The following is a 24951-nucleotide window of genomic DNA, read 5'->3' as shown; positions in this document are numbered from 1 at the left end:
TAGCATCAGAAGACAAAGGTGACTAGAAGTAGCAGGAATAGCAACACAAAATAACAGTAGCAATGTTGTTTACCCTTGAAACTGTCGCTCTGTACATGGTCGCTCTTGTGGGACTTTGATGCTTTCAGTTGGCTTCAGTTTGACCAATCATGTCTGTGATCCCTCATCAGGCGCAGTCGTTAAATGTGTGATCCTGAGTCTTTCAGTCGTCATAAATCTGCTGAATATCTGCTGAAACCAGTGACTGTAAAGAATTTTGTACAACATGCATTTATTATTATTATTATTATTATTATTATTATATTATTTTATGTACTCAATATGTTACTATAGTGATTGTCTGTTTTGAAATGTCTGTATGATTACAAAGCTGTTCATTAATGTGGCAAAAAATGTGTTTAATAACAGTAGTAACGTGCATCCTTAGGTGATAGCAGTGTTTGGTCCTGATGAGAGCAAAGTGCAGCAGCTGACCAACATGCAAAGTAATGGCACCAAGCTGTGCAGGTATTGGCCCAGAGGGACAGCCCCACCTTTGCCCCACTTCCTGATGGCCCAGGTTCACCTGAAGAAAAAACCCTCAGCCCTCACAGGTGTGGTTCAGCTGGAAGAGTCCAGGAGCTTTTTATTGCAGCCATGCAGGACAGAAAAGACATACCTTTGGTGAGTATGTACTGAATCATTTTTTTTTTTTTTACGTTTATTAAGTTGAAACGAGAAAGAATGCTCCAGGCCATATGAATTTATATTGCACATGATGTTCATGATGTGTCAGCATAAAGCGGTGTCCCACTGCACAGTATATATGTATGTATGTATGTCAAGAGAGGTAGTAGTGGTACACTCTTATTTAGAAATAGGGGTTCCAAAAGTGTTCTTCAACAAGGGGTGAGGTTCTACCTGGAACCACATGCTTCTGGAAAACATTTTCCCGAAGAAAGGGTTTATCAAGGGTTCTTGGTAACACTAATGGTTCCAGTAAGAACCATTTTGATCCAGAGAACCCTTTAAAACCCTTTTCCTGAATAAAGGGTTTTAAAAGGGTTCTTCGTGGAACCCTCCAAAAGGGTTCCAGGTGGAACCTTTATAAAAAGCTTCTACCTGGAGCCAAAAAGGGTTCTCCTATGAGGACAAGACGAAGAACCTTATGTGGTTCTACTTAGCGCTTTTATTTTGTAGCAAATGTGATGTTTGATGTAAATGTCTATGATTATGTATGTGGATGATACAGCACTCTCGATCTATTGTGTTCATCCACAATATTACTTGTTATAAAGTTTTTATGTCGTTTCATATTTATGTTGTGTTTTTTAGAAATATGTTTAGGTTTTATTGTTTTTCATTTCTTTTGTTTTTACAACAATCACAAATGGTCTTTTGTTGGGCCCTGGAGTTTTATATTTTGTCTTATGTTGTACCGCTGTGCGTTCGTTGTGTGCTTTACCTGACACAAATTGAGGCTGTTGTCCAAGATTAGTCTCTTCTTCATGAGAAAAAGAAAAGTTCATCATGAAACCCCACCGACATTCAGCTGGGCAACCTTTCCTCCACCTTTGCATGCAAATTGTCTTATTTGCATATCCAGTAGTCTTTTCTATCTTAGACCCAGACCTGTAGTCAAATAAAGGCTCCCCAAACAAGCTGCTCACTTACTTTAAACAGATGGCAACACTCAAAATGACTCTCAGTGTGTGTGCCTGTGTGTGTGTTAACCAATTTACCACAATTCACAATTCTGTCTGTTGTTCAAGGTGAACAGGAAGCTCAGTGCATATGGACAGAGAGATCTGTGTTGAATTTTAGTTTTAACCCTCTTTCACTTGTAGATCAAGTGCTCATGCAAATAAGGATGTAAAATACAATTCTGGCGATTAGATAATCTGATCAACCATTTATTCAATTTATGAGTAGAATACTTCTCAAACTGCAACTGTTTTCAGTGAAATAACTAACCTGAGTCATGAATTCAAAAGTAAATTGTACAAACGTCTTTCAGACGTATTTGTGAAGCAAATATACTGTTTGTTTTGTGAAAAATGTCCTGTATATGATTGACAGCATTTTGTTTGGTTGAATTTCAAGCATCACACAGGGAAGTCTTTTGCATACGAAGCGAGGATGAAAATCCTGCTGACTTTGCATGGACCACAAGTACTTCTAAGAGCCTTTGCATGCGTGAAAAAGAGAGGTTAGTGAGTCATATTGTATTAGCAGAAAAATGGCCATAATATGTGTTTTATTCATTTGTTTGCAAGGGGACACTCCAGCCGCAGACACGATGCCTACGATGTGGGGATGTACTGCAGTGGTCACAAGAGCACAGGTGGGTGCGTTTGTGTACATAGGTGTGTCACATTAAGAATACATTCATATGAGAAACATAAGGAAGGACTGTTTTAAAATTGATAATAATAAAAAAATCAGATAATCAGATAAGTGCAAAAATGTATTCAAAGTGTTGAAACATTGTCATGTTTATATACCATATATACTGTATACATTTTTTTAAATTATGAATTCTGATCATATTTGCATATTTTTATGATTACTATCTGACATTTGAATGAGTGACATAATCTGAAGGTTAATGAGGATGCTACAAACTTGTATGCACAGCTTAGAAAAGTTTTCTTTTAAAATTACGGCTGAAGTATTTTTGAATTAATATCCAATTGCGATTATGTTTAACTGAAATTGCGATGTGATTCGTGAAATGAGAGGGAATGATACTTTTTACATAGGCATTTTAAAAAAAATTCATTTGGGTAGCACATTTAAAATAATGTTATATGTGTGTATCTGTGTGATATTTTTGTGCCGATCTTTGTGAAACAACTTTCACACATTTTGGCTTAGGAAGTATGCAGTGAGTAAGTAAGATTTTTCTTGTTCTCGTTATGGTAATTCATGATAAGGAACGTAAAGGCTATCATAATACTTTTTGAAATCCAGGAAACGATCCATTTGCCCTGATGCACTTTGACAGTGAGCTGACTTTAGTCTCAAAAATAAAAAGTATCTCGGAATGACTTGAAATTTATCAGCGTAGTAGTCGGCATCGCCCTGAACAAGGATCCGTTGAAAATATTTGCAAACCTCTTAAGGAATAATTTTAATGAATTTTTGAAATTCAGGAAATTATCCATTTGCCCTGATGCACTTTGACAGTGAGCTGACTTTTTTCAAAAAAACGTAACTCGGAAAGACTTGAAATGTACCATCATAATAGTTGGCATTGCAATTTGAAAATTGCAGAAGGGTGTTTTGTTGTCAATTTAAATTGTTTACAAGAACTGAATGTCCTATAGTTGTGCAAAGAGCTGCATTCTTGTTTGCATATTACAAAGCAACCAACCTGTAAAGTACTTATCATATTCCAAGGCATAAGGCATACATTTAACCATGTCTGGAAACAAAAGTGCTTTGAACAAGTGAGGATGAAAGTGAACTTTATATGACAGTGGAGATTAATTAGTCATGCTCAATTACAAAAGGAAAAAAAAAACAAGATGGCACGTAAAGCTAAAGAATAACAGTCGTGTGAGTTTCTGTTTAGGAGATGTGATATAAATAATGAAACTGAGACTTTTCTACAGCAGATCTGTTTTCTTTGTGTATTGGTGCTAAATGGGATATACATTTAATGTGTGCTTCTCTCAGTGTCCTGCTGGGCTGCCCCTGTTGCTCTACGGCGGACAAGACACTGGAGAATGTCAGCAGAGGCCTGGCCAGCAGAGTGAACCAGGAGAAGAGACACTGGGCAGCTGGAAGGGTGGGCGACATAGACTTCACTGGCTCGACAAAAACGAGAGGAAAGGTGAAACTACAGATGACAATAAAAAATACAGAGTCTTGCAAAGACATGTCGAGAAAATGTCATGAGCACAATACTGACATATCAACCCATGCCCTTGTATCCAGTTTATGAGGGTGTGCAGCGACACCGACCCGGTGCTGATCTACCAGATGCTGACAGAGGAATGGGGCCTGGCTCCTCCACACCTGGTGGTGGCACTGGTGGGAGGAGATGAGCTGGCCCAGATGAAGCCTTGGCTCAGAGACACGCTGAGAAAGGGACTTGTGAAGGCTGCACAAAGCACAGGTTATAATCACTCGAGTCTTAAAATAAATCCACACAGAGCGACTGGGCTCTCTGCTGCCCTCTGCTGACCGGTGGCAGGGTTACAACAAAACACATGACAGAGATAAAAGCTGGTCTTCTATTAAAATGCACAAAGTCTAAAATAGGGGTCATAAATTATTTATGTCTTTTGTTAGTTTTCTTTAAGTGAATAATTATATAAAATATGTACATGGATTTTAATGTATGTAAGGAGAACTTACAGGGAATGCTTTATAGCCATAATATATGGTAATAATCTAATTAGGACCTTCAATAGACCGGCTGCTTATATGGGAACTAGGACACAATGTTAGACTTTTTCTACCACACACACACACACTCTAATGCAACTGCTTCTCTTTCCTCAAGGAGCATGGATTTTGACAAATGGCCTTCGTTTTGGCATCACCAAACACTTGGGCCAGGCAGTAAGAGATCACTCACTGGCCAGCACCTCCTCCAAAATCCGCGTTGTGGCAATTGGCATCGCACCCTGGAATATGATCCACAACCGAGAGGCTCTCCTCACTGCCAAGGTTTCTGTGCACGCCGAGTAATGCGGCGATTCAAAAAGAGAGAGTCTATCGTTCACGTTAATGTGTTCACGCTGTCTTCTGTCTCTCTGCATCTGAAGGTGGATGAGCCTGCTGCATACAAGCCACATGACTTGCCGCACGGGTCAGTGTATTCCCTAGATAGCCATCATTCTCACTTTGTGCTGGTGGAGGAGGATCCCAGCCGACCGGGAGCCACGAGTGAAATGAGGGTGAAGCTGCTCAAGCATATCTCTCTCCAGCGCACTGGTTATGGAGGTAAAGCCTACTGTTGAACACTAATAAGAAGTAGCTCAACAATAATAAAACCAGAATTTAAAATGACTTAATTAAATGTTAAAACCAGCATAAATCTAGACTGTAAAATGTACTAAAATATTAAGATTAGAAGTGCTCATTTCGACAAATGGTCCCTTTCAGGCTGTTGAATTATAGATGTGTTCACCATTATTTAAGTGTGGTGAGATTTGTAGAACAGGTAGTTGCTTCACATATTGCAGCTGCCTTTGGAAAAAGCCTCGATTCATATTTTATGAACTTTTCTCATGGTTTGTTGGAAAACCATTCCCTTTAAATTGTACACAGACGTAGCAGTGCAGTAAATGCTCATCTCCTCTGAACAGCTCCCTGACTGGTGCATCTTTAAGACATTTCAGAGTAATCGAAATGTTGAATTTTCTTAAAAACAAACAAACAAACCCAAGTTTACGTTTAGCCCTGAAATGCCTCATGTTTATCCTTGAGGTCTAACAAATGTTTTCCTCCTCACAAAACATTTGCGAAGCCAATTTTTCAGTGATATAAATAATAAATATGAATGTAAATTGTGTTCCTTGCCTGCAGTGTTCTCCTTAGCCATTGCAGAGGCTTTGCTGTGCTTCTTTGAGCATTAACACCTACTGCTGAACGTGGAGTTCCCTAAAGCAAACAACAGGGATACATTTGAAGGACCTGTTCTCATAAACATCATTCCATTGCTCCGCAGGATATTAAGTTAATTTCTAGACCACTGTGTGAACGGTTTGATTGAAAGTATAATGTTTTGTTTGTTGCTGAAATCTAGCATAAATTAAATGTGCAATGTGTAAGAATTACTGACATCAGATGGTGAGACTGCAGATTCTAACAAACTGGGGAACTCCTGTAGCCTTTGCATATACCACAAAGGATATTGTTGTTGCTCTTCTTTAAACTTCTGCTCCAAAACCTTAAGTTCATGTTCTGGCTGGTGTGGTTTGTTTCAGGCCTCTGTAGAATGGTGACCCAAGATGGTGACCTTTGTAAAGAAAGGCCCATATAATACCGCAAATACATATACAGTTATAGGATTATAGTTTACAGTTTTAATATTATGGAGATATTTGCAATATCAGGTTTAATTTCTTCTGAAATGTGCTGTTTAATGGAATTAAACGAAATGCTTAATTGTCATTGTACAAGCAATAGAACAAAAATAGGCCACATAGGGAGACAAACAACCATTCACTCTCACACTCACACCTACGGACGAATATTAATGAATAATAGAGTTCAAACTACCGTCGTTTTTTTATTCAAAGTGCAGAGTTGTAGGGGAAATGTGTGTTAGTGTTTGTATTTATAGTCCTTATGGCCCAGGGGAATAAACTGATTTGAACTGTTTGTGCTGGTTCTCAAGCTCACAGAGCACCTTCCTTCCAGAAGGTGACAACAATTTACATTCAAGGTGTGTTTTGTCATTTATTATATTTCTGGAGTTTGAGATGTCCTCCAGAGTAGGCAGGGGGCAACATATTCTTTTCTCTGCTGTCTTCAACCCTCTGGAGGGCCTGCAGCTGAGCGGCCAGTGTAGCATACTGTGATACAGATTGCCAGCACATTCTCGATGGTGGAGGGGTAGAACTTTACCAGCAGGTTCTCCTTTAGTTTGTTTTTCTGGAGGAGTCTTAGAAAATGCAATCTCTGCTGGGAATTTTTGACTATACCAAGGTCTTCGGAGATATTGGTTCCCAGGAACTTGAAGATGGAGGCCATCTCCACCTCCAACCAATTTATATGGAGTGGAGCTGGATCAGCTCTGCATATCCTGAAGACTAATATAATTTATTTGGGCTTTCTGGGTTTCAGTCCCAGATTGTTTTTCCCTGCACCATTCAGAAAGTGCAAAGAACTCTGACTCTAACCTGTGATGAGACCGACCACTCCGCACATTTAACCATAGTGTTGGAGGAGGGCATTCATGTGTGTACAGAACATAGAGAAGTGGACTCAGCACACAATTAGACCTCTGGGGAACCATTGCTCAACTTGATGGTGGAGGAGCCGTGGGTACCAATTCTGACAGTGTGGGGGTGGTTCCTGAGAAAGTATTTTATCCAGGTGCAGATAGATGGGGGGGAAAGGCAGGTTGTTGTGCAGCTTGCCTTTAGTCTATCTGGGATTATTGTATTAAATGCTGATCTGTAATCAACAAAGAGCAGTCTCACATAGGGGTCCGTATTCTCCAGAGGGCTCAGTGCAGTGAGGAGGGCTGTGTTGATGTCATCTGTAGATCTGTTTCCCCTAAAGTTAGGAGGGAGGATGGTTTTGATATGTGGGGTTATGATATTCTTGAGTTAGTAAGGAGCATTTTGTAATAAGTTATGTAACTAATGTAAGGGCTTTTTATTTGTTGTCATTTAGACTGCACACAGCTGGGTTTTTAGGCAGCTTTTAAGCAGTATCGGATGGTGGCCTGTCTCAGTGAGATGCTGAAGGTATTTGAGAAGAACCAGAGAGCTGGTTGACAGAAGCTTTTATTACTTCGCTGAGTACCCCTTCACGTCCTACTGTTTTCTTTGGATTCACTGTCTTAAGCACATATCTCACCTGGTGTTACTGTACGATGAGTGTATGGCGGGTGGTGTTTTAGTTAGTTAGTAAAACAGTATTAAAATGAGCAAAGTAATGGTTTAATTTCTCTGCCAGTGAGGCATCCATGCTGTGTGATGTGCCCTTGTAGTTGGTAATATGCTGTAGATCCTGCCACATCTGCCATGAGTTTCCTCTTAAAGTCCTCCTTGGTTGCCTTGATACCCCTCCTCAGCTCAGCTCCTGCCACACTACACTGGGCCCTGACTTCCAACCTGAAGGCAGAATTTTGTGCCTTCAAAAGTGATTGTACCTCTCCAGTAATCCAGAGTTTGAGGTTGAGCGATAGCTGGATGTGCTTGTTTACAGTCACATTATCAGTGGAGTATTTAATAATGCTGTTTCTGTGTATTCCTCTTGGTCCTTGTGTTCAGGAAGTGGCTTAGTCTGCCTTCTGAATGGGATTTACTCTGGTAAAAGGAGCAGTGAGAGGTGGTCTGAGAGGCCCACATGTGGGAACGGTACTGCACTGTAAGCATACTTAAGGCTGGAATAAACATGATCCAGTGTGTTCTTGGGCACACTGTGCATACTGTACAAATTTGGGGAGTACTGTCCTTAGCTAAGCTTGCTTGATTTAAGTCCCCAGCAATGATGTGCACTCCATCAGCCTGTTGAAGCTTGTTCACTATGTCATACCACACAGCCAGAGTGATGTTAATGTTAGCATCTGGTATATGTTACGCTCGTGACAGTTTTACCAGCTCAAGCATTTAAAATTGAACTGAACTGAAACTTAAGACTGTATGGAAAAGTAACGTTATTCATCATCAGTCTCACAAATAGCAAAGAGGAACAAATTGTGTAACATCATTTTATATAAAACCACGTTGGTCAGAGAGAGGTTGTTTTTTGCAGTTTGACAGGGAAAAATGACACCTCGAGTGGTGATAACCTCAGACTCTGAGATGATAATAACTTGTCTTTGTTGTTGTCTTTGTTTTTTTTCAGGTGCAGGCAGTTTTGAGATCCCTGTTCTGTGTCTCTTGGTCCACGGGGAGCCCAAGATCCTGAAGGTGTGTTTGATGTTATTATGCAATTAAAAACTTTAAACACGTTAACTAAAAGAGACATTTCAAAAGGCAAATGCTACAATTCTATGAGTGTGCATGATGTGACTTTGAACAGCAGCTTGAGATTAGGCTCAGAAATGACATTTTTGTTGTGCCACCTCCTGACATAGCAGGACAGAGCCAGAAACTAATGTTCTCTGTTTGCACAAAACTAATCAAAACTAACCATTTCCAGAAATAGACCCGTAACTGAGGAGATTAGAGGTTACATTGTACACCAATCAATACAATTCTCTGCTGATGTTTAGCAGAGATGTTATTAACCGTTAGAACACAGAGCATTCCGGCTGTTTTTTCCATTGCTATGTTTTAACATACAGCATATACAGAGGTGATAAGAATGTGCAATATATAGTGGCTTATATCCTTTTTTTTCTGTCATTTCCACCAACTATATAAACACACCTGAGCCAAAAAGTACTAAAAATGTTTGACATCAAATTTAATTTGTGAAATTTGGAAATAGGTCACAGTTCAAAGTTCGCTTGGCTTGTTTTTATGAACAAAAAGGAAAGAAAAACTCAATGACAATAGGTCAGGTGAATGGAATCAGCAGGAGGATGCAATGGCGCGTGAGCACTAAGGCCAAACAATGAAAAGTTTGTTTACATGTCTGAACACTGTGCCCTTGTTTGCAGAGGATGTATAAAGGCATTGGAAATTCAACCCCATGGCTGATCCTGGCAGGCTCGGGGGGTGTGGCTGACATCCTTGTCACACTGATGAATAGGGGCTGCTGGGATACAGACAGTGTTCATGAGCTGCTGTTGGACACCTTTCCAAATGCCCACCACAGCACAGACGTCAGTAATTGGGTCAAGCTGGTGAGAGCAATGAACACACAGCGTGGAGGCAGGCTGACACACTGATAAGCACTTCACAAGATTTGAACATCGGCAGGGAAATGGGGCAGTGAGAAAGACTGTGGGAGAAGCGAATGTAATGGATGCTAATGTTTATAATATTGTGAGAGGGAAAGATACCAATAATGCAACATGTATTTTTTTCAAGCTGGCACACACTGGGGGGTTGCAATTTTAATAATAATAATGTAGTTTCAATTGTTGTCTGTCAACCTGCCAATCAGATCCAGAAGATACTCGATCACGGGCATCTCCTCACTGTCCATGACCCTGAACAGGAGAGCTCTGAGCTGGATACGGTCATCCTCAAAGCTCTTGTCAAGGGTAAAGTGCTTTTGATCTACATAATAATAGGTTTTGTGATTTGCACTGAGAAAGAGGGCGATGATGTTCAGAGCCTTCTGTGTGTGTGTGTGTTTGTATGTGTGTAATTCAGCTTGTAAGAGCCAAAGCCAGGAAGCTCAAGACTTCTTGGATGAACTGAAGCTGGCTGTGGCCTGGAACAGGGTGGACATTGCCAAGAGTGACATCTTTAACGGAGATGTGGAGTGGAAGGTGAGAGAGAGGGAGAGAGAGAGTCATTTCAGTCAACATTTTAATTCGTTCTTTGTGTTAATTCTGTTATCTACAACAATGATAGTAATGCATGTCATTTATGGTTCTCATGGTCTCCTTCCAGCACTAAAATCAAACATTAATAACAGCAAAAATACTGTATGTAAATACAAAATAAACTCTTGATAGTGATGCACTGGCCATTGATTATTAGAAAGATGCACACAAATATGAGCGCCTATTGGTGAAGTTGAGAGGAAAGCACAAAACCACAAAAAGAGACAGCATCTGCCTTTATGAGTCATTGTAACAAAGACATACGATCTTTGCAGGCGTGCGACCTTGAAGAAGTGATGATGGATGCCCTGATCAATGACAAACCAGACTTTGTGCGCCTTTTTGTGGACAATGGCGTGAACTTGGGTGAGTTCCTGACCTATGGCCGTCTGCAGGAGCTTTACTGGTCTGTGTCTGAGAAGAGCCTGCTTCACAACCTGCTCCTCAAGAAGTATGAGGAGAAGCAGATTCTGCTCGGAGCTGCCAGGACGCCCGGTCCACCTGGACATCACCCACCTGAGCAAGGGAAACCTCGCTTCACCCTTTATGAGGTTGCCAAAGTGCTGAAAGACTTTCTCCATGACTCCTGCAAAGGCTTTTACCAAAAGATTCCTACGGTGAGTGTGTGCTGTCACCGCATGGTCTGTATACAATGCATTAAATCCATCCTTCCATCCATCTTCTACCGTTTTATCCTCCACATGGGAATCACAAGAGGTGCTGCGCCAATCTCCGCTGACATAGGGCAAAAGGCGGAGTACACCTTGGACAGATGGACTCTCATACTCACACCTACGGTCAATTACCTAATCCCCATATTGCATGTTCTTGGACTGTGGGAGGAACCAAGAGAAAACCCGACACACACACACACAGGAAAAATATGCAAATTCCATGCAGAAAGGCCCTTGTTCCAACCGGGTCACAAACCCAGATCTTCTTGCTGCAAAGGCACGAGTGCTACCGCACTAAATAAAAACCTAATTTGAAAAATGAATGAAAAATTAAACTGCAATGAAATAACCACATTCTCAACTAGTAGATAACATAACATCAGGCAAATAAATATTCCATTATTGGTCAATCCTGCCTTTCCGTTTCTCCTGTGAAATCTTCCCCTTTTCCTCCTAAATTGATATACATGATTTCCATTAGCTCAAGAAACAGTTACATTCATTGTTTTATTAAAATGTGTCAACACACAACAGGGTTTCTCACGCCTGGTCCTGGGGAGCCGCACTGTCCTGCATGTTTTAGGTGTTTCCCTGTTCCAACATACCTGATTCTGCAGGACAGTGGCTCCCCAGGACCAGGAGTGAGAAACCATGACATACAACAAAGACTTTAGAAACTAAGTTTCATCCCAAGAAATATTGTCTAAATATAACCTTACATTTGCAAATGAACTAATAATAATATAATATAGATTATATAGAAATATTGTTTTAAGTATGACAGACATACAGATACACACTTGTTTAGTCAAAACATATTCAGAAGAAGGACACATGAAACTAAACCACCACTACATTCTATACTGACTGTAATGACTGTTGCACACAAAAAACAGTGGAAGTAATTGTAATGATGCTTGCCATAGATTTTCTGACTCCTGGTCCTGGGGAGCCACTGTCCTGCATGTTTTCCGTGTTTCCCTGCTGAAACTCACCTGATTCCGTGATTCCGACCCATTTATTTGACTCAGGTTTGTTGGGGCAGGGACATCCAGGACAGTGGCTCCAGGAGTGAGAGAGACCAGGAGTGAGAAACTCTGCCATAGAGTGTAAGACTATTTGCTTGTTCTGTAAACATGCCCTGTCTCTGTTCTCCAGGAGAAGCCAGCAAAGGGCCGGCTTTTCCACCAGCAGAAGAACCTGGCTGAGTTAGAGGAACGCTGTGAACATCCATGGAGGGATCTTTTTCTCTGGGCCGTCCTTCAGAACCGACAGCAGATGGCTAACTACTTCTGGGCCATGGTCAGTCTATGTCAGCTTATTTTTCGTCAGCTCGATCCTTGCTTGTGGTGGTGTCTCACTGCTGTGTGGTTCAATCGATAAAAAGTCCAAATGTGCCTAGCATTGGAAAACACTACTCAAACCAAGCTGAGAGAGGCCGAATGATACTCTGCTAGTTTGTATTCTGAATTCAATGTGAACAGGAGTGATGTGAGCTAGCACAGTGTATGTGCAGACCTGCCATATGGAAATGTCGCTCTAGATAAAATAACTGAGTAAACACCATACTTCTTGAGAACTGAGGTGAACAAAATCTTATCTCCAAGAACATTATTTAAATGAAGGTCACTCCAGTTGCCGGGGCAGTATATTTTCCAGGAAAGAAGCACATAATGCCAGAAGGGAATTAATGAGTATATCCTGACATGTAAATGATGCTACATGTACAGTTAAATGACACCAACCATTGGTAATTGCTCTTTGTTTTCCATGTCTTTTCATTTCATAATTGCCCTTCTCTGAACTCAGGAAACCAATTATTCTAATCTCACAAGCGGTCACCCTGATGTGCGTCATCCCTATGTCTTATTTCAAACATTATCTGAAATTATGGTAATTGCATTCACTGTGTGTGTGTGTGTGTGTGTGTGTGTGTGTGTGTACATCTCCACTGCAAATTGTTTTAGCTCTCAGACTTTGGCTGGGATATCAGCATTTTGTAATTCCATTGTTTGAAGTGTCTTTCATGTTTAAGGCCTCATCACAATGATTCCTTCTTCATGCAAAAGTGCTCATATTTATATTATATTAGATTTGTTGTTTCAGCAATGCTATAATGATCATACGGTGTAATCATTTCTCGATCACCTTATGGGAATACATCCATACAATAAGGGAAACATGTCGTTTTTCAGAATAAAAGTAGTTTCTACAGTCTTAAGTGTCAAGTATTGCGTGTGACCTGCCCTTACACTTGAACAATAGCACGATCCTGGCTCTCAGTGGAACCCTAATTAATGTTGATTGGTCTGACTATTTCATGTCTATCATGCCCAGTTTATTCAAGATGCCCCTTAGTTTTCCCTGGTGTTTCCTTCATCCGTTCCAGTGTGTGTCTGTTGTTTTACCCAACTTCCTGCCAACACACAACTGTCACTCATCATGTGGATTACCACTCATCACCACCTGTCATATGTACACAGGTCTCTAAAATTCCACTGACTTTTGCGAGTTTTAAAACCTTTTTCATGATGATTTTTTGGCTCTTTGACTGAAACCCAGTTTTTCATCTCTAGTTTTGCCACTCACCTGCCTGACATGATATGCCCAGCATGACAGGATGTTGTTAATTTTTCCTGGATTCACAACATGCCAACTCAGTGATTCAATATAGGATTCGTGTTGTTGTTGTTGTTTTTTATTTATTTATTTATTTATTATTATTCGATTATTTGTAATACATTAATGAACTTGACTCAGCCTTGTGTGTCTGCATTGGCTACAGTTGCTTAGTTAAATCAGTTTGACAGACAACAAAAGCTTGTGGTGCCCGAAGACTGTTGCCCCAAGTACAATATTATACATCATATTTTCTAAGATAATATATAAAAATCAACAATTACTTTTAAAAAATGGGGATATGAGGTAACATTACAGACATGATTATGCAGCTCAGTTGGCACTTTTCAGCACATCAGCATGCAAACACAATGAGCAGACTTTCACGCACGGATGGTTGGATTATGACGAAACTGGCCGCTGGTTACAGACGTCTTTAAATCCCGTCGAGCCTCCTTTATGGGCTCTCTTGGTGGAAGAGATGCAAAACAACTTCAAATACCTCCTTTTACCCTTTGTACATCTCTTTGTAATGCATTTTACGTCTGCGTGGTGTTTGTTTTTTGTCGCTTTGTGGTGGTTTTGTGTGTCTTTGTAGTGTGTGCGTCTCTTTTTGGTGAACTACTTCTCTTTGTATCTCTTTGTATCCGTGCTGTGTCATATTATTATTACCTGCTGTGCAAAATTGCATAGGAAGTTAAATGGTCTAATAAAAGTAGTTTAACCTTTTTATACACAGTACTGCTGAGCTGAGCTGATTTATTCACTTTTATCACTGTGTTTACACGATCACAGGAAGAGGACGGGAGATATATTTTTCCTCCTCACATACAAGTGACAATTCTCTGTTTGTTGCTCATTATTTTCAGTTATGCAATATTAATTGTATTCGATGTACATGCACGTGTCATTTTTGCTGTTTTGAGAGTTTCAGTTGTGTACGTAGAGACACTTTGACTGGTCTGTCTGTGAACTGAGTATACCCATCTGAAATAGCAGTAATGACTGCTGAGTATCGCAGTTAGTGTCATTTTCTTTTGTTATAAATCTTCCTCTTTGATTTGTTTAATGTCTTTTCTTGTATCTTTTTCCTCTTTGGTCTCTCGTGCATTAGCACCTGAAACATACCGTCTTGGTGCAACCACTTAGATGCAAAAAGATGCAGCACTCTGAAATTCTAAACTGGATTTCTCAGATCCCTCTTTCAGACCTCATTTCTTGGATTCAGCTTTCCTTTAATCCTTCAGGGCCCTGAGGCGGTAGCTGCAGCGCTGGCGGGTTGTAAGATTTTAAAAGAGATGGCTCGACTGGAATCTGAGGCTGAGTCTGCACGGAGTATGAAGGAGGCCAAGTATGAGCAGTTTGCCCTTGGTGAGTACATAAACCATTTGACAACAACAGCTGACAGTGTTATCAGGACAGTACAGTAACGGGGGAAAACATTGCGAGAGGTATGCACAAACAGATTTGACTGGAGGAGGGAGTAAAATATGAATCCAAATTTGACATGTACTGTATCTGAGTGGCTGACATTTTTTTTGCCTGCTGTTGTTACTGTTGCAGATGTCTTTGGTGAGTGTTACTCCAACAGTGAAGACCGGGCTTATGCTTTGTTGGTGAGGAGAACACACTGCTGGAGCAAATCTACGGTCCTTAACTTGGCAACTGAGGCGGATGCCAAATCCTTCTTTGCCCATGATGGAGTTCAGGTAATGCGGAGGAACATCTACATGCACGTTTGTCTCCTTGGAAATAGATTCTTGGCCAAACGTCAAACTGCCGTCCAAACGTTTAAAAAGTAATGTGCTTTCGAAGAGCGTTAGGTTGTTTATTTTGATGTTTTCTGTATTATCACACTGCACAGTTATTAAAAAGCCTTTCCAGAGAATTGAATACTTAGTTCAAATTCATGCCTTTTGCAGCTCACAGGACTCGATCCACAACACTATTTTGACTAAATATTTCCCAACAGACTTCCTTGTCATTAGAAAGTCATCATTGAGAGTTAATTGGTATTCACTGTCAGCAGGGAAAGTTAGTATGCAGAAATCTCTTGACAGTGAAGTAATATTTTATTTAACGTGCACCCACACACACACACACACAGATACTCACACACAGACATGCACTATAGCACACACAAGACACACCATGACTAAGCATGCATCGTTTTTAGGGAAGTGGCAGATGTGGTTCACATATGGTTCATATGTCAAACTCAAATTGTTTAATGAGGAGGCAAAATGAAATATTTTTACAGCTGCTATGGGGAAACATGCTGTGTGATGCTACAGTGAGTGTAGTCAACAGACTGGAAGGCAGAAATACGATAAGGCCTGTTGTGCCCTCTTGTGGTCAGATTTATTGTTGTGCCTGTTGTGAAAGGTCATAATATTTGTTATTAACCCTTATAACAGAGCGTTTTGGTTGCTTTTTTCCTATTTTTATGTTAAAAAGGATGTCTTATATCCGCTGTTTTTCAATTTTCACCATATAAATATACCTTAGACAGAATTACTCACAATGTGTAAAATCAGATTACATTTGTGATTTAGCTCATTTTTATGAACACAAAGAAAATAAAAAGTCTCTATTGTGACTTCTGCACAATAATTGCTACTTTATATCACGACTGAAAATGCAATATAAATTAATCATAATTTTGATTCAAAAACACATAAGTGTTTTTTTTTTTTTTTTTTTTAAAGCCTGTATATGTAACCTATAAACACACACACGCCCAGGATGTCCATATAAGGAGTTGTGTATTATTCCCATGGCAATTAACCATGGGTGCACCTGCGGCACAGATCTGTGCTGCGTGAGCACTAAGGGTTAAGATAAATCTCTTACGACAGGCTCTCCTGACAAAAATTTGGTGGGGAGCGATGACGACCGACACGGCCATCTCCAAACTTGTGGTGTCTTTCTTCTGTCCGGCACTCATCTGGACCAACCTCATAAAGTTCAGGTAATCGATCTTATGCTGCCCACGTCATTAGCCGTAACAATGGTGATATATTAAATTTAACATTTTTGTGGCCGCTGTCGCATTTCTCTGTTTCTCAGCGACGAGCAACTCGATAATCGCAATGGCCGGGAGCAGTTTGTGGAGCTGGACAGTCTGGATACAGAAAAGGCTTTGCTGTTAACTGACGATGATGATGACCCTCTGTGAGTTTTACAGTCATGCAATATTAACACTCTAGAGGTAAGATTGAGTGGCTAGAAATTAAATTCACAATATTTGTATCACAGCACTTTAGTTGTTTTACTTACTCTTATTTCTGTCTAAAAAGTGTAGCATGTCATTATACATGATATTCAGCTTAACTGTTATGTCAGATGACAGATAGATCTCCTATATTTATCCAACCTGCATTAACAAACCTAGTCATTAGAGGTTAAAACATCAGTCATTTTCATACTTAAACATAAAAGGCACACATTTAACCATTATTGGATCAGTATTAATATCAGTATAGACATGTTAGTTGCTCTGCATGTAAAGATTTTGGATGTCCATTTGTTTTTCCAGGGACCCTGCACCTGGAGACCCTGCAGCTCAGAGCTGCGCCTCTGTGTGGTGGCGATTCTTACTCCGCCGTTGGCGGCGCTTCTGGAGTGCTCCTGTCACTGTGTTCCTTGGTAATGTCATCATGTACTTTGCCTTCCTCTTCCTCTTCACATACGTGTTGCTGCTGGACTTTCGCCCTCCACCACCCGCTGGCCCTGGAGCCCCAGAGGTGATACTCTACTTCTGGGTTTTCACCTTGGTGCTGGAGGAACTTCGACAGGTGATTAGCTAATCTTATATTTTGATTTTTACTGTGATTTTTTGACATTTCTATCAACGTATGCTATGTGACCCAGTTTGATGCTCTGGCATTGCAGCATTAATGTCTGACAAGTCAGAAGCAACTCAGTAGAAGCTGGTGTGAAATGCTACAATAAGCTATTTCTCTCCATGGGTTTAAAGATTCATGAGTCTTTCACCTCAGTGAGCCAGGTCAGACAAACATGATCCCTTGTTCCAATGGTCCTCCAGAGAAAATGCACCCTTGGGTTCAACTGCCCCAGATGAGACAAGCATCCATCTCTATTTCCTTAGCTTGCTTTTTCAATGTGCTTGTCAGGAAGCTTAACTGAGCCATGTTACAGTTTTCCAAAAACAGAATCACACTGCCTCAGGCGGCCCTGGCATTCTACCAAGCCCAGCGGGGATTCTGTACCTTCAAACAGATCGCTCAGGGGTGCATACCTCTCCCTGAACGAAAGCAATACCACTGGGGCACCTATTCTACCACACACTATTTGTCATATAACGAGGTTACAGACCGGAGGTTTACCAGCCTTTTCAAACTGAGCTTGTCACTTTTAACAAAGTTGTATACATGCATTGTAAAATAAATACAAGGATGGGTCAGGGCCTTGACAACCACTTATCTAAAAAAAATATGTGACACTTTGGGTTCACAGTATGTGTGATGTTTAAAGGTGATCAGATTAATAGACAGTACAACATATATTTATGTGCCTATTTATCAGTAGGATCCTCAGAGGACTAGACTATGACATAATGTCACCAGACCTGGATATCATTCGTTATCTGGCTTCAGTGAGCCCAACAAATACAGCCTTGCTAAGTAGTTGTAAGACAGTGTCGGCTCAGCTCAATATGTTTCAGAAAAGTGGCATAGTTTTACAAATAAATATGCAAACTATAACAAACTTTACTATAATATATTATATTGTTTATAAAAGTAAATTAATGAAGCAGCCCATGGCCAAGTAGAAATGGATCTTGCCTTGTAACCAGAGGGTTGCCAGTTTCAAATTCTGACAGGTCAAGGGCTGGGGTACCTCTGAGCAAAGTCCACATTGCTCCCCATTAACTGGACACTCTAAATCAACCCAACCACAGTGTAAAGAGTGTTCACAGTGCACATCCAGTGTTCTCCTTGTGCCAGTTCCAAGCAGGTATAAATGAGGAGGGTTGCGTAAGGAAGTGCATGCAGCGTAAAAAATCTCTGCCAAATCAAATATGCGGATCACAGAACAAACAGGTGATTCGCTGTGGCATCCGCAAGAGAAGGAAAACACCGAAAGAAGAAAAACAAGCGTTAAATTAATGTGTCACATGCATTTTAAATGATGTATGGAAGACAGCGTTAGCCTTATTCTTTCAGCTGAAATGCTGAAATAAAAAAATAGATCAGGAGCATTATTCATAGTGGTAAGTATAGGTGTACTTTCATATCACATGGGTACAACATGAAAAAGGCCTTGGTGCCTCTGTCCTTATTGCAGTGCAGTGGCACACAAAAGCACAAAGGAACTTATGTTGCTTGGAGCTGACAGGACAAAAAAAATGAAATGTAGATTACAGGTTGGGGGCCTCTTATACTCCTGCTGCTTGGAGTAATGTGTGTTGCAGGGAAAACCAAAGGGGTTCACTAGTCTCTGAACACTCCTTCTCACACTCAGCTCTGCAGGGTCTTCTACAAATGTAAGGCCATTTTCTTGACAATTGAATGCAGGTGGTGCACTGGTGTGCAGTTTCAAACATAACCTGCTCCACCGTAACTTAGGTGTAGGCGAGCATCTCAACTCTGTCACAGTAACAGCCGAATATATTTGCACACAGTCTCTGTTGCCATCTTCAGACTACTGACAAGTACTAGTATGACAAATATAATATGTTATGCAATATCAACTTTTAATCATTTTAATGCTTATATTTGGGACTCTGGAGGCCCTATGAGTAGGCAAAGTGTGAAAAAAGAGGACTCACTCATGTTTTTGTGGTCTGCCTCAGTCTTAGTACAGGAGATGAAACGTGATAAGTCACACTCATTGTGACTTCACAATGATATATTCCTGGAATTGCTGTCTCGTGGAGCTCCACTTTGTCCCTAAAAAAACGTGAGAGTGCAGGCGAGGGCAATAGTATGCCCTCGCCCTCGCAAAAGCAGAAGTCCGCGTAGTGTTCTATTCTTGTCTGCATAGTGCAGCACAGAGTTCTACACAAACTTCCAGCCTCAGAGGATTTACGTGTCCAGTGGATACATTTTATATATGACGGCAATGTGCCGTCTAGAATCGGCAAATGACAGCTTTCCTGTGTCTCATTTGCATTTAAAGAGACAGGCACTCAAAACCGAGCATTCTGAACAGGGCTATTTTGGCATTGAACTGCTGTGGTGCTTCATCCTTAAGGTATTTTGACCAAAGCATGTCACAGACATGTTCATTAGGACACAAGGGAACTAGGTTAACTTGGAGAAATAGGGTTTAATATGTCTCCTTTAAATTCAGGGGTATGCAAATGTTTGGGCACCCCTGTACATTTTCATGATTTTCCTTTATAAATCATTGGTTGTTTGGTTAAGTAATTTCAGTTAAATATATCATATAGGAGACTAACACAATGGTATGTGAGAAGTGAAATAAAGTTTATATGATTTACAGAAAGTGAGCAAGAATTATTTAAACACAATTAGGCATGTGCATAGGTTTAGGCACCACAAAAGAAACATTTTGTGCATCCTCCTTTTGCAGAAATAACAGCCTCTAAACGCTTCTTCTAGCTTCCAATTAGAGTCTGGATTCTGGCAGAAGGTATTTTGGACCATTAAACATATCCAGTTCAGTCAGGTTTGATGGTTTCCGAGCATGGACAATCCACTTTAAATCACACCACAAATGTTCAATAATATTCAGGTCTCGGGACTGAGATGGCCATTCCAGAACGTTGTATTTGTTCCTCTGCATGAATGCCTTAGTAGATTTTGAGCAGTGTTTAGGGTCGTTGTCTTGTTGAAAGATCCAGCCCCGACACAACTTCAGCTTTGTCACTGATTCCTGGACATTGTTCTCCAGAATCTGCTGATATTGAGTGGAATCCATGCGACCCCAACTTTAACAAGATTTCCAGTATCTGCACTGGCCACACAGCCCCACAGCATGATGGAACTGCCACCAAATTTTACTTTAGGTAGCAAGTGTTTTTCTTGGAATGCTGTGTTCTTTTTCCGCCATGCATAACACCCCTTGTTTTGCCCAAATAACTCTATTTTAGTTTCATCAGTCCACACCTTATTCCAAAATGAAGCTGGCTTGTCCAAATGTGCTTTAGCATACCTCAAGCGACTCTGTTTGTGGCGGGTGCAGAGCAAAGGGTTTTTCTGCATTACTCTTCCATACAGCATCTCCTTGTGTAAAGTGCGCTGAATAGTTGAACAATGCACAGTGACACCATCTGCAGCGAGATGATGTTGTTGGTCTTTGGAGCTGGTCTGTGGGTTGACTGTGACTGTTCTCACCATCCTTCACCTCTGCTTATCTGAGATTTTTCTTGGTCTGTCACTTCGGGCCTTAACTAGAAATGTGCCTGTGGTCTTCCAATTCCCCACAATGTTCCTCACAGTTGAAATGGACAGCTTAAATCTCTGAGAAAGCTTTCTGTATCCTTCCCCTAAACCATGATGTTGAACAATCATTGTTTTCAGGTCATTTGAGAGTTGTTTTGAGGCTCCCATGTTGCCACTCTTCAGAGAAGTTGTTTTGTAAAACCACCAGCTACCGTGGTTTTACAAAACCCATTTAACCGATAAACTCTAAGAATAAATGCACTTACACATTAAATGACGCACACTATCTTTGAAATGATTTGTTTACAATTAGTCATACATATCAAGGCAGTCTTTGAGTCAAGAGCACAAAGGAAAATGTTTTCAAAAGGTTCAAAAGCTATATCAGGGATGCAGTGTATATAAAGAAACCTATTTATTTTCTTGAAAAGGTTATACATGCCAGTGTCTCTCCATCTCATCACAGAGCTTTTTCACTGATGAAGAGATGAACATCTTGAAGAAGTTCAAACTCTACGTCGAGGACAACTGGAACAAGTGTGACATGGTTGCCATCTTACTCTTTGTTGTTGGGGTTTCATGCAGGTAATGAACTTTAAATGACACTTAAGCCTTCAGATTTGTTGTTATGATGGTAAAGTATTAAGATAAAGCTACTGAATGAGAAATAGAAGTATTAATGAAAGTGTAATGTTAATACAATTTGATTTTACAGGATGCTTAATCACACCTATGAGGCTGGAAGGACAGTCCTGGCCATAGACTTCATGGTTTTCACTCTACGTTTAATCCACATCTTTGCCATTCATAAGCAGCTGGGACCTAAAATCATTATTGTGGAAAGAATGGTGAGCAAAGTGTGCGGTTGTCGGTCACCGTTTTAAAAAGGCAGTGCAGATTTTGTTCAGTGCATGAGGAAGATCTGTTTCCTACTTTCCAGATGAAGGACGTTTTCTTCTTCCTCTTTTTCCTGAGTGTATGGATGATCGCGTACGGTGTCGCCACTCAGGCGCTTCTCCACCCCAATGATCCCAGGATTGACTGGGTTTTTCGCAGAGCATTGTACCGTCCCTACCTGCACATATTTGGCCAGATCCCTCTGGAGGAAATAGATGGTAAATTGCAGTGAATGCCTGTTTGGAGCAGCTTTTAAATGTTTGCCATGGCTATTCATAATGGATTGTATTCAATAAATGATAGCCTTCTGTTGATCTGAAAGCCTTTTTCTGGCCTAATTTTCGTGTTCTGACTTAAACGGAGCACAGCTGCTCGCATGCCGGAAATTAACTGCACTAATGACTCGGAGGAGATTATCTCTGGTCTACGTCCTCCATGTCCCAATGTCTACGCTAACTGGCTGGTCATTCTACTGCTGGTTATCTTCCTCCTTGTCACCAATGTCCTGCTGCTCAACCTGCTTATCGCCATGTTCAGGTGAGTTGATCTAGTGGAATCGTCTTTTTACATGAAAAAATACAAACTTTAAGCGGTTTGTTTTACCCCCTTTTACAGCTACACGTTCCAAGTAGTGCAGGGTAACACAGACATCTTCTGGAAGTTCCAGAGGTACAACCTCATTGTGGAATACCACAGCCGTCCAGCACTGGCTCCACCCTTCATCATCATTAGCCACCTCTCTCAGATCCTCTTCAGCCTCGTCAAACAGCCCGAGTCTAAGCAGGAGCACCTGGGTATGAATTTGTTTATTTAATCATATTTTCCATTTGGTATGCTAAATGGAATGCAGGAAATCATAAAGTGATTATCCCTGTCCTTCAGTCCATGAAAATTGCTTGTTTCTTTGATTGTTTTTTGAACGACCTCCTGTGTGTGTGTGTGTGTGTGTATGTGTGTGTGTGTGTTACCAGAGAGGGAGTTGCCAGCAGGATTGGACCAGAGGTTGATAACATGGGAGACCGTGCAGAAGGAGAACTACCTGGCCAAACTGGAGCGGCAGCATTGGGAAAGCAGTGAGGAGAGACTCAAGAGTACCTCCTCAAAGTAAATGTCATTTTTGCTATTTTAATATCACAAGCCATTTACCATTTACTCTGATTATGATAAGATGGAAACATTTTTATTTCATAACAATTTCTGACCATGTACTATACACGTTTGCCATACACCAGAACAAAGCTTGTGTCAGAGCTCATCTGCCATCTAGTTGTGAAAGGGGGTTATTGCCAAACTGAATAGGATTTATGTTTGTGACCAAGGGTTCAGAGCTTGCTAAGGATTGTAGGTGGGTTTAAGGACCAAGAGAAAAGACTGGCATCCATGGAGGCTCAGGTAAATATAAATATATAATATCATATTAATTTATAACATTACACAAAACTGTTGATTTGTACAAATTATTCATTGTTTTTGTTTTTGTTCTACTTGACACGCACCACTTTATTATACTTTGTTGTCATATTTTTTACCTTCTTGTATAGCTGTCTATATCTTCTCTAGCATCTTTATTTATATTTCATTTGCCTCATATGTATATTTTGTGTTCATCTCATGTTTTTCTGACTGACTCAAGCCAGTCCATCACAGGGCCACATACACTCTTAGAAATAAAAGTGCTAACCATATAAGTAGAACTATATAAGGTTCTTCAGCTTGTCCTCATAGGAGAACCCTTTTAAAACCCTTTACTCAGGAAAGGGGTTTTCCAGAAGCAAATGGTTCCAGGTAGAACCTCAGCCCTTGTAGAAGGACCCTTTTGCAACCCTTATTTCTAAGAGTGTAGAGACAAACGATCATCCACTCTCACACTCACACCAAGTGTCCAGTTTGCCTAATCCCCAAAAACCAGAGAACATGGAGAAAACCCACACACATACAGGGATCATATTTTTTCTATTTCTTATATATAAGAGAAAATATTTTTGATAGTTAACATGGTTGCATTTTCCTCAATCTCATTGTGCATGGTACAATGTACATAACCTTCAGTCATTTCTGGCTGACCTGTCTCTAGATCAGATATTGTGGAGAGGTATTGTCCTGGATGGCAGAGTGCTTTGCTCAGAGCACGCTCAAATGTGGGAAAGAGGCTCCAAATGCTCCAAGTGAGTAAAAAAAAAGAAAAAAAAAGTGAGACAAAAACCCCAACATACGCCATTGCACTGCCATTACTATGAATTTACTAGTAACATGGGATTGCATTTCAGTTTCTCTAACAAGCTACAAGGCAAGTACCTGCAAGGATGCACGTCAAAGTCAACCAGAGAAAGAAGTCAAACAGGAAAGGGGAGATGATGGAACAGGTCACCAAGGATACGGAGCAAACAAAAAGTTCCCTTACATTGATGAGTAAAAGTAATAACAGTTGCTGGTGTTTTGTTTTTTTTGTATATTCTGCTGTATCATGATGATCATTAGGAAAAATCGGTTTCTTTACCTGTACCTGACAGGTTCAATCATGTGTGTGTGATTAAAATTAGTGTTTGTTTATGTATGTATATCTTTCCGATGTGTTCATGATTCAAAACAGTGTGTGTGTGGACTATTCAATACATTATGCCAATCAGCTGATCTAATACCCCACCAACTCTACCGTTGAGGTTGTTCCAGTAAAACTAAAGGTGAAGCAAATCACCAAATGGGTCACTTATGAATGACGTAACACTTTTGGGTCCTTAGTTTCCAACACACAGGAGCAAAACCCTTGGTAAGACAGTGCTGGACACTACAGTGGCTCAATTCACTGAATGGTGTCATATAAATACAATGCAAAAGCAAGCATATTATTTTGGAGCGAAGACAAAAAGCAGTGATGTTGGATTTGAAAATTGTTAATTTGATGGATACATTCCATGTTTTTGAAATTAAATGAGCGGCTGGCCGCGCTGTTCTAGGCAATAAAATGTCTATTACTGTGATATAAATTTTAGGGTGTTTGTGGCACTTTTTTTTACATTTTTAAATATATTTTTTAGTATAATTAAGTAAAAGAAGATTGTTTTTGGAGTCATTCAAAATGTGTGTCCATGGTGCCACTCAAAGTCAAAAACGCCAACAGAATATATACAATTAAGTAATGTTTCTGATCACCACAAGAAGAGAGTAAAGTCTGTAATCTGCATAGACTGGTCATCTTGAGCTGTTAAACATAAACTGCTACCACAATTTGTACCATGTGGGTGATGACATACAGATTGTAAAATGAATTGAAAGT

The 24951-nt window shown here is 40.3% G+C and overlaps 1 protein-coding gene across 1 annotated transcript; it reads left to right on the top strand.

Annotated features, from left to right (window-relative positions):
* Positions 1 to 636: 636 nt before the first annotated feature.
* On the top strand, positions 637 to 24849 carry trpm5 (transient receptor potential cation channel, subfamily M, member 5; the record flags this gene model as incomplete). The annotated part of the gene is made up of 26 exons (XM_083900833.1): positions 637 to 663; positions 2256 to 2323; positions 3661 to 3817; positions 3922 to 4102; positions 4493 to 4659; positions 4758 to 4935; positions 8518 to 8582; positions 9278 to 9463; positions 9727 to 9826; positions 9939 to 10057; positions 10390 to 10731; positions 11947 to 12090; positions 14655 to 14778; positions 14971 to 15116; positions 16266 to 16378; positions 16477 to 16581; positions 16946 to 17204; positions 21247 to 21365; positions 21496 to 21628; positions 21721 to 21895; positions 22046 to 22214; positions 22293 to 22471; positions 22649 to 22781; positions 22997 to 23069; positions 23752 to 23842; positions 23945 to 24849. 26 exons carry the CDS (start codon positions 637 to 639, stop codon positions 24088 to 24090), a joined length of 3699 nt encoding a protein of 1232 aa, XP_083756959.1. The 3' UTR covers positions 24091 to 24849.
* Positions 24850 to 24951: the final 102 nt, after the last annotated feature.

This window comes from Microchirus variegatus (assembly GCF_963457635.1).
Source record: "Microchirus variegatus genome assembly, chromosome: 14".
NCBI lineage: Eukaryota > Metazoa > Chordata > Actinopteri > Pleuronectiformes > Soleidae > Microchirus > Microchirus variegatus.
This window is presented reverse-complemented; position numbering and strand designations above follow the sequence as displayed.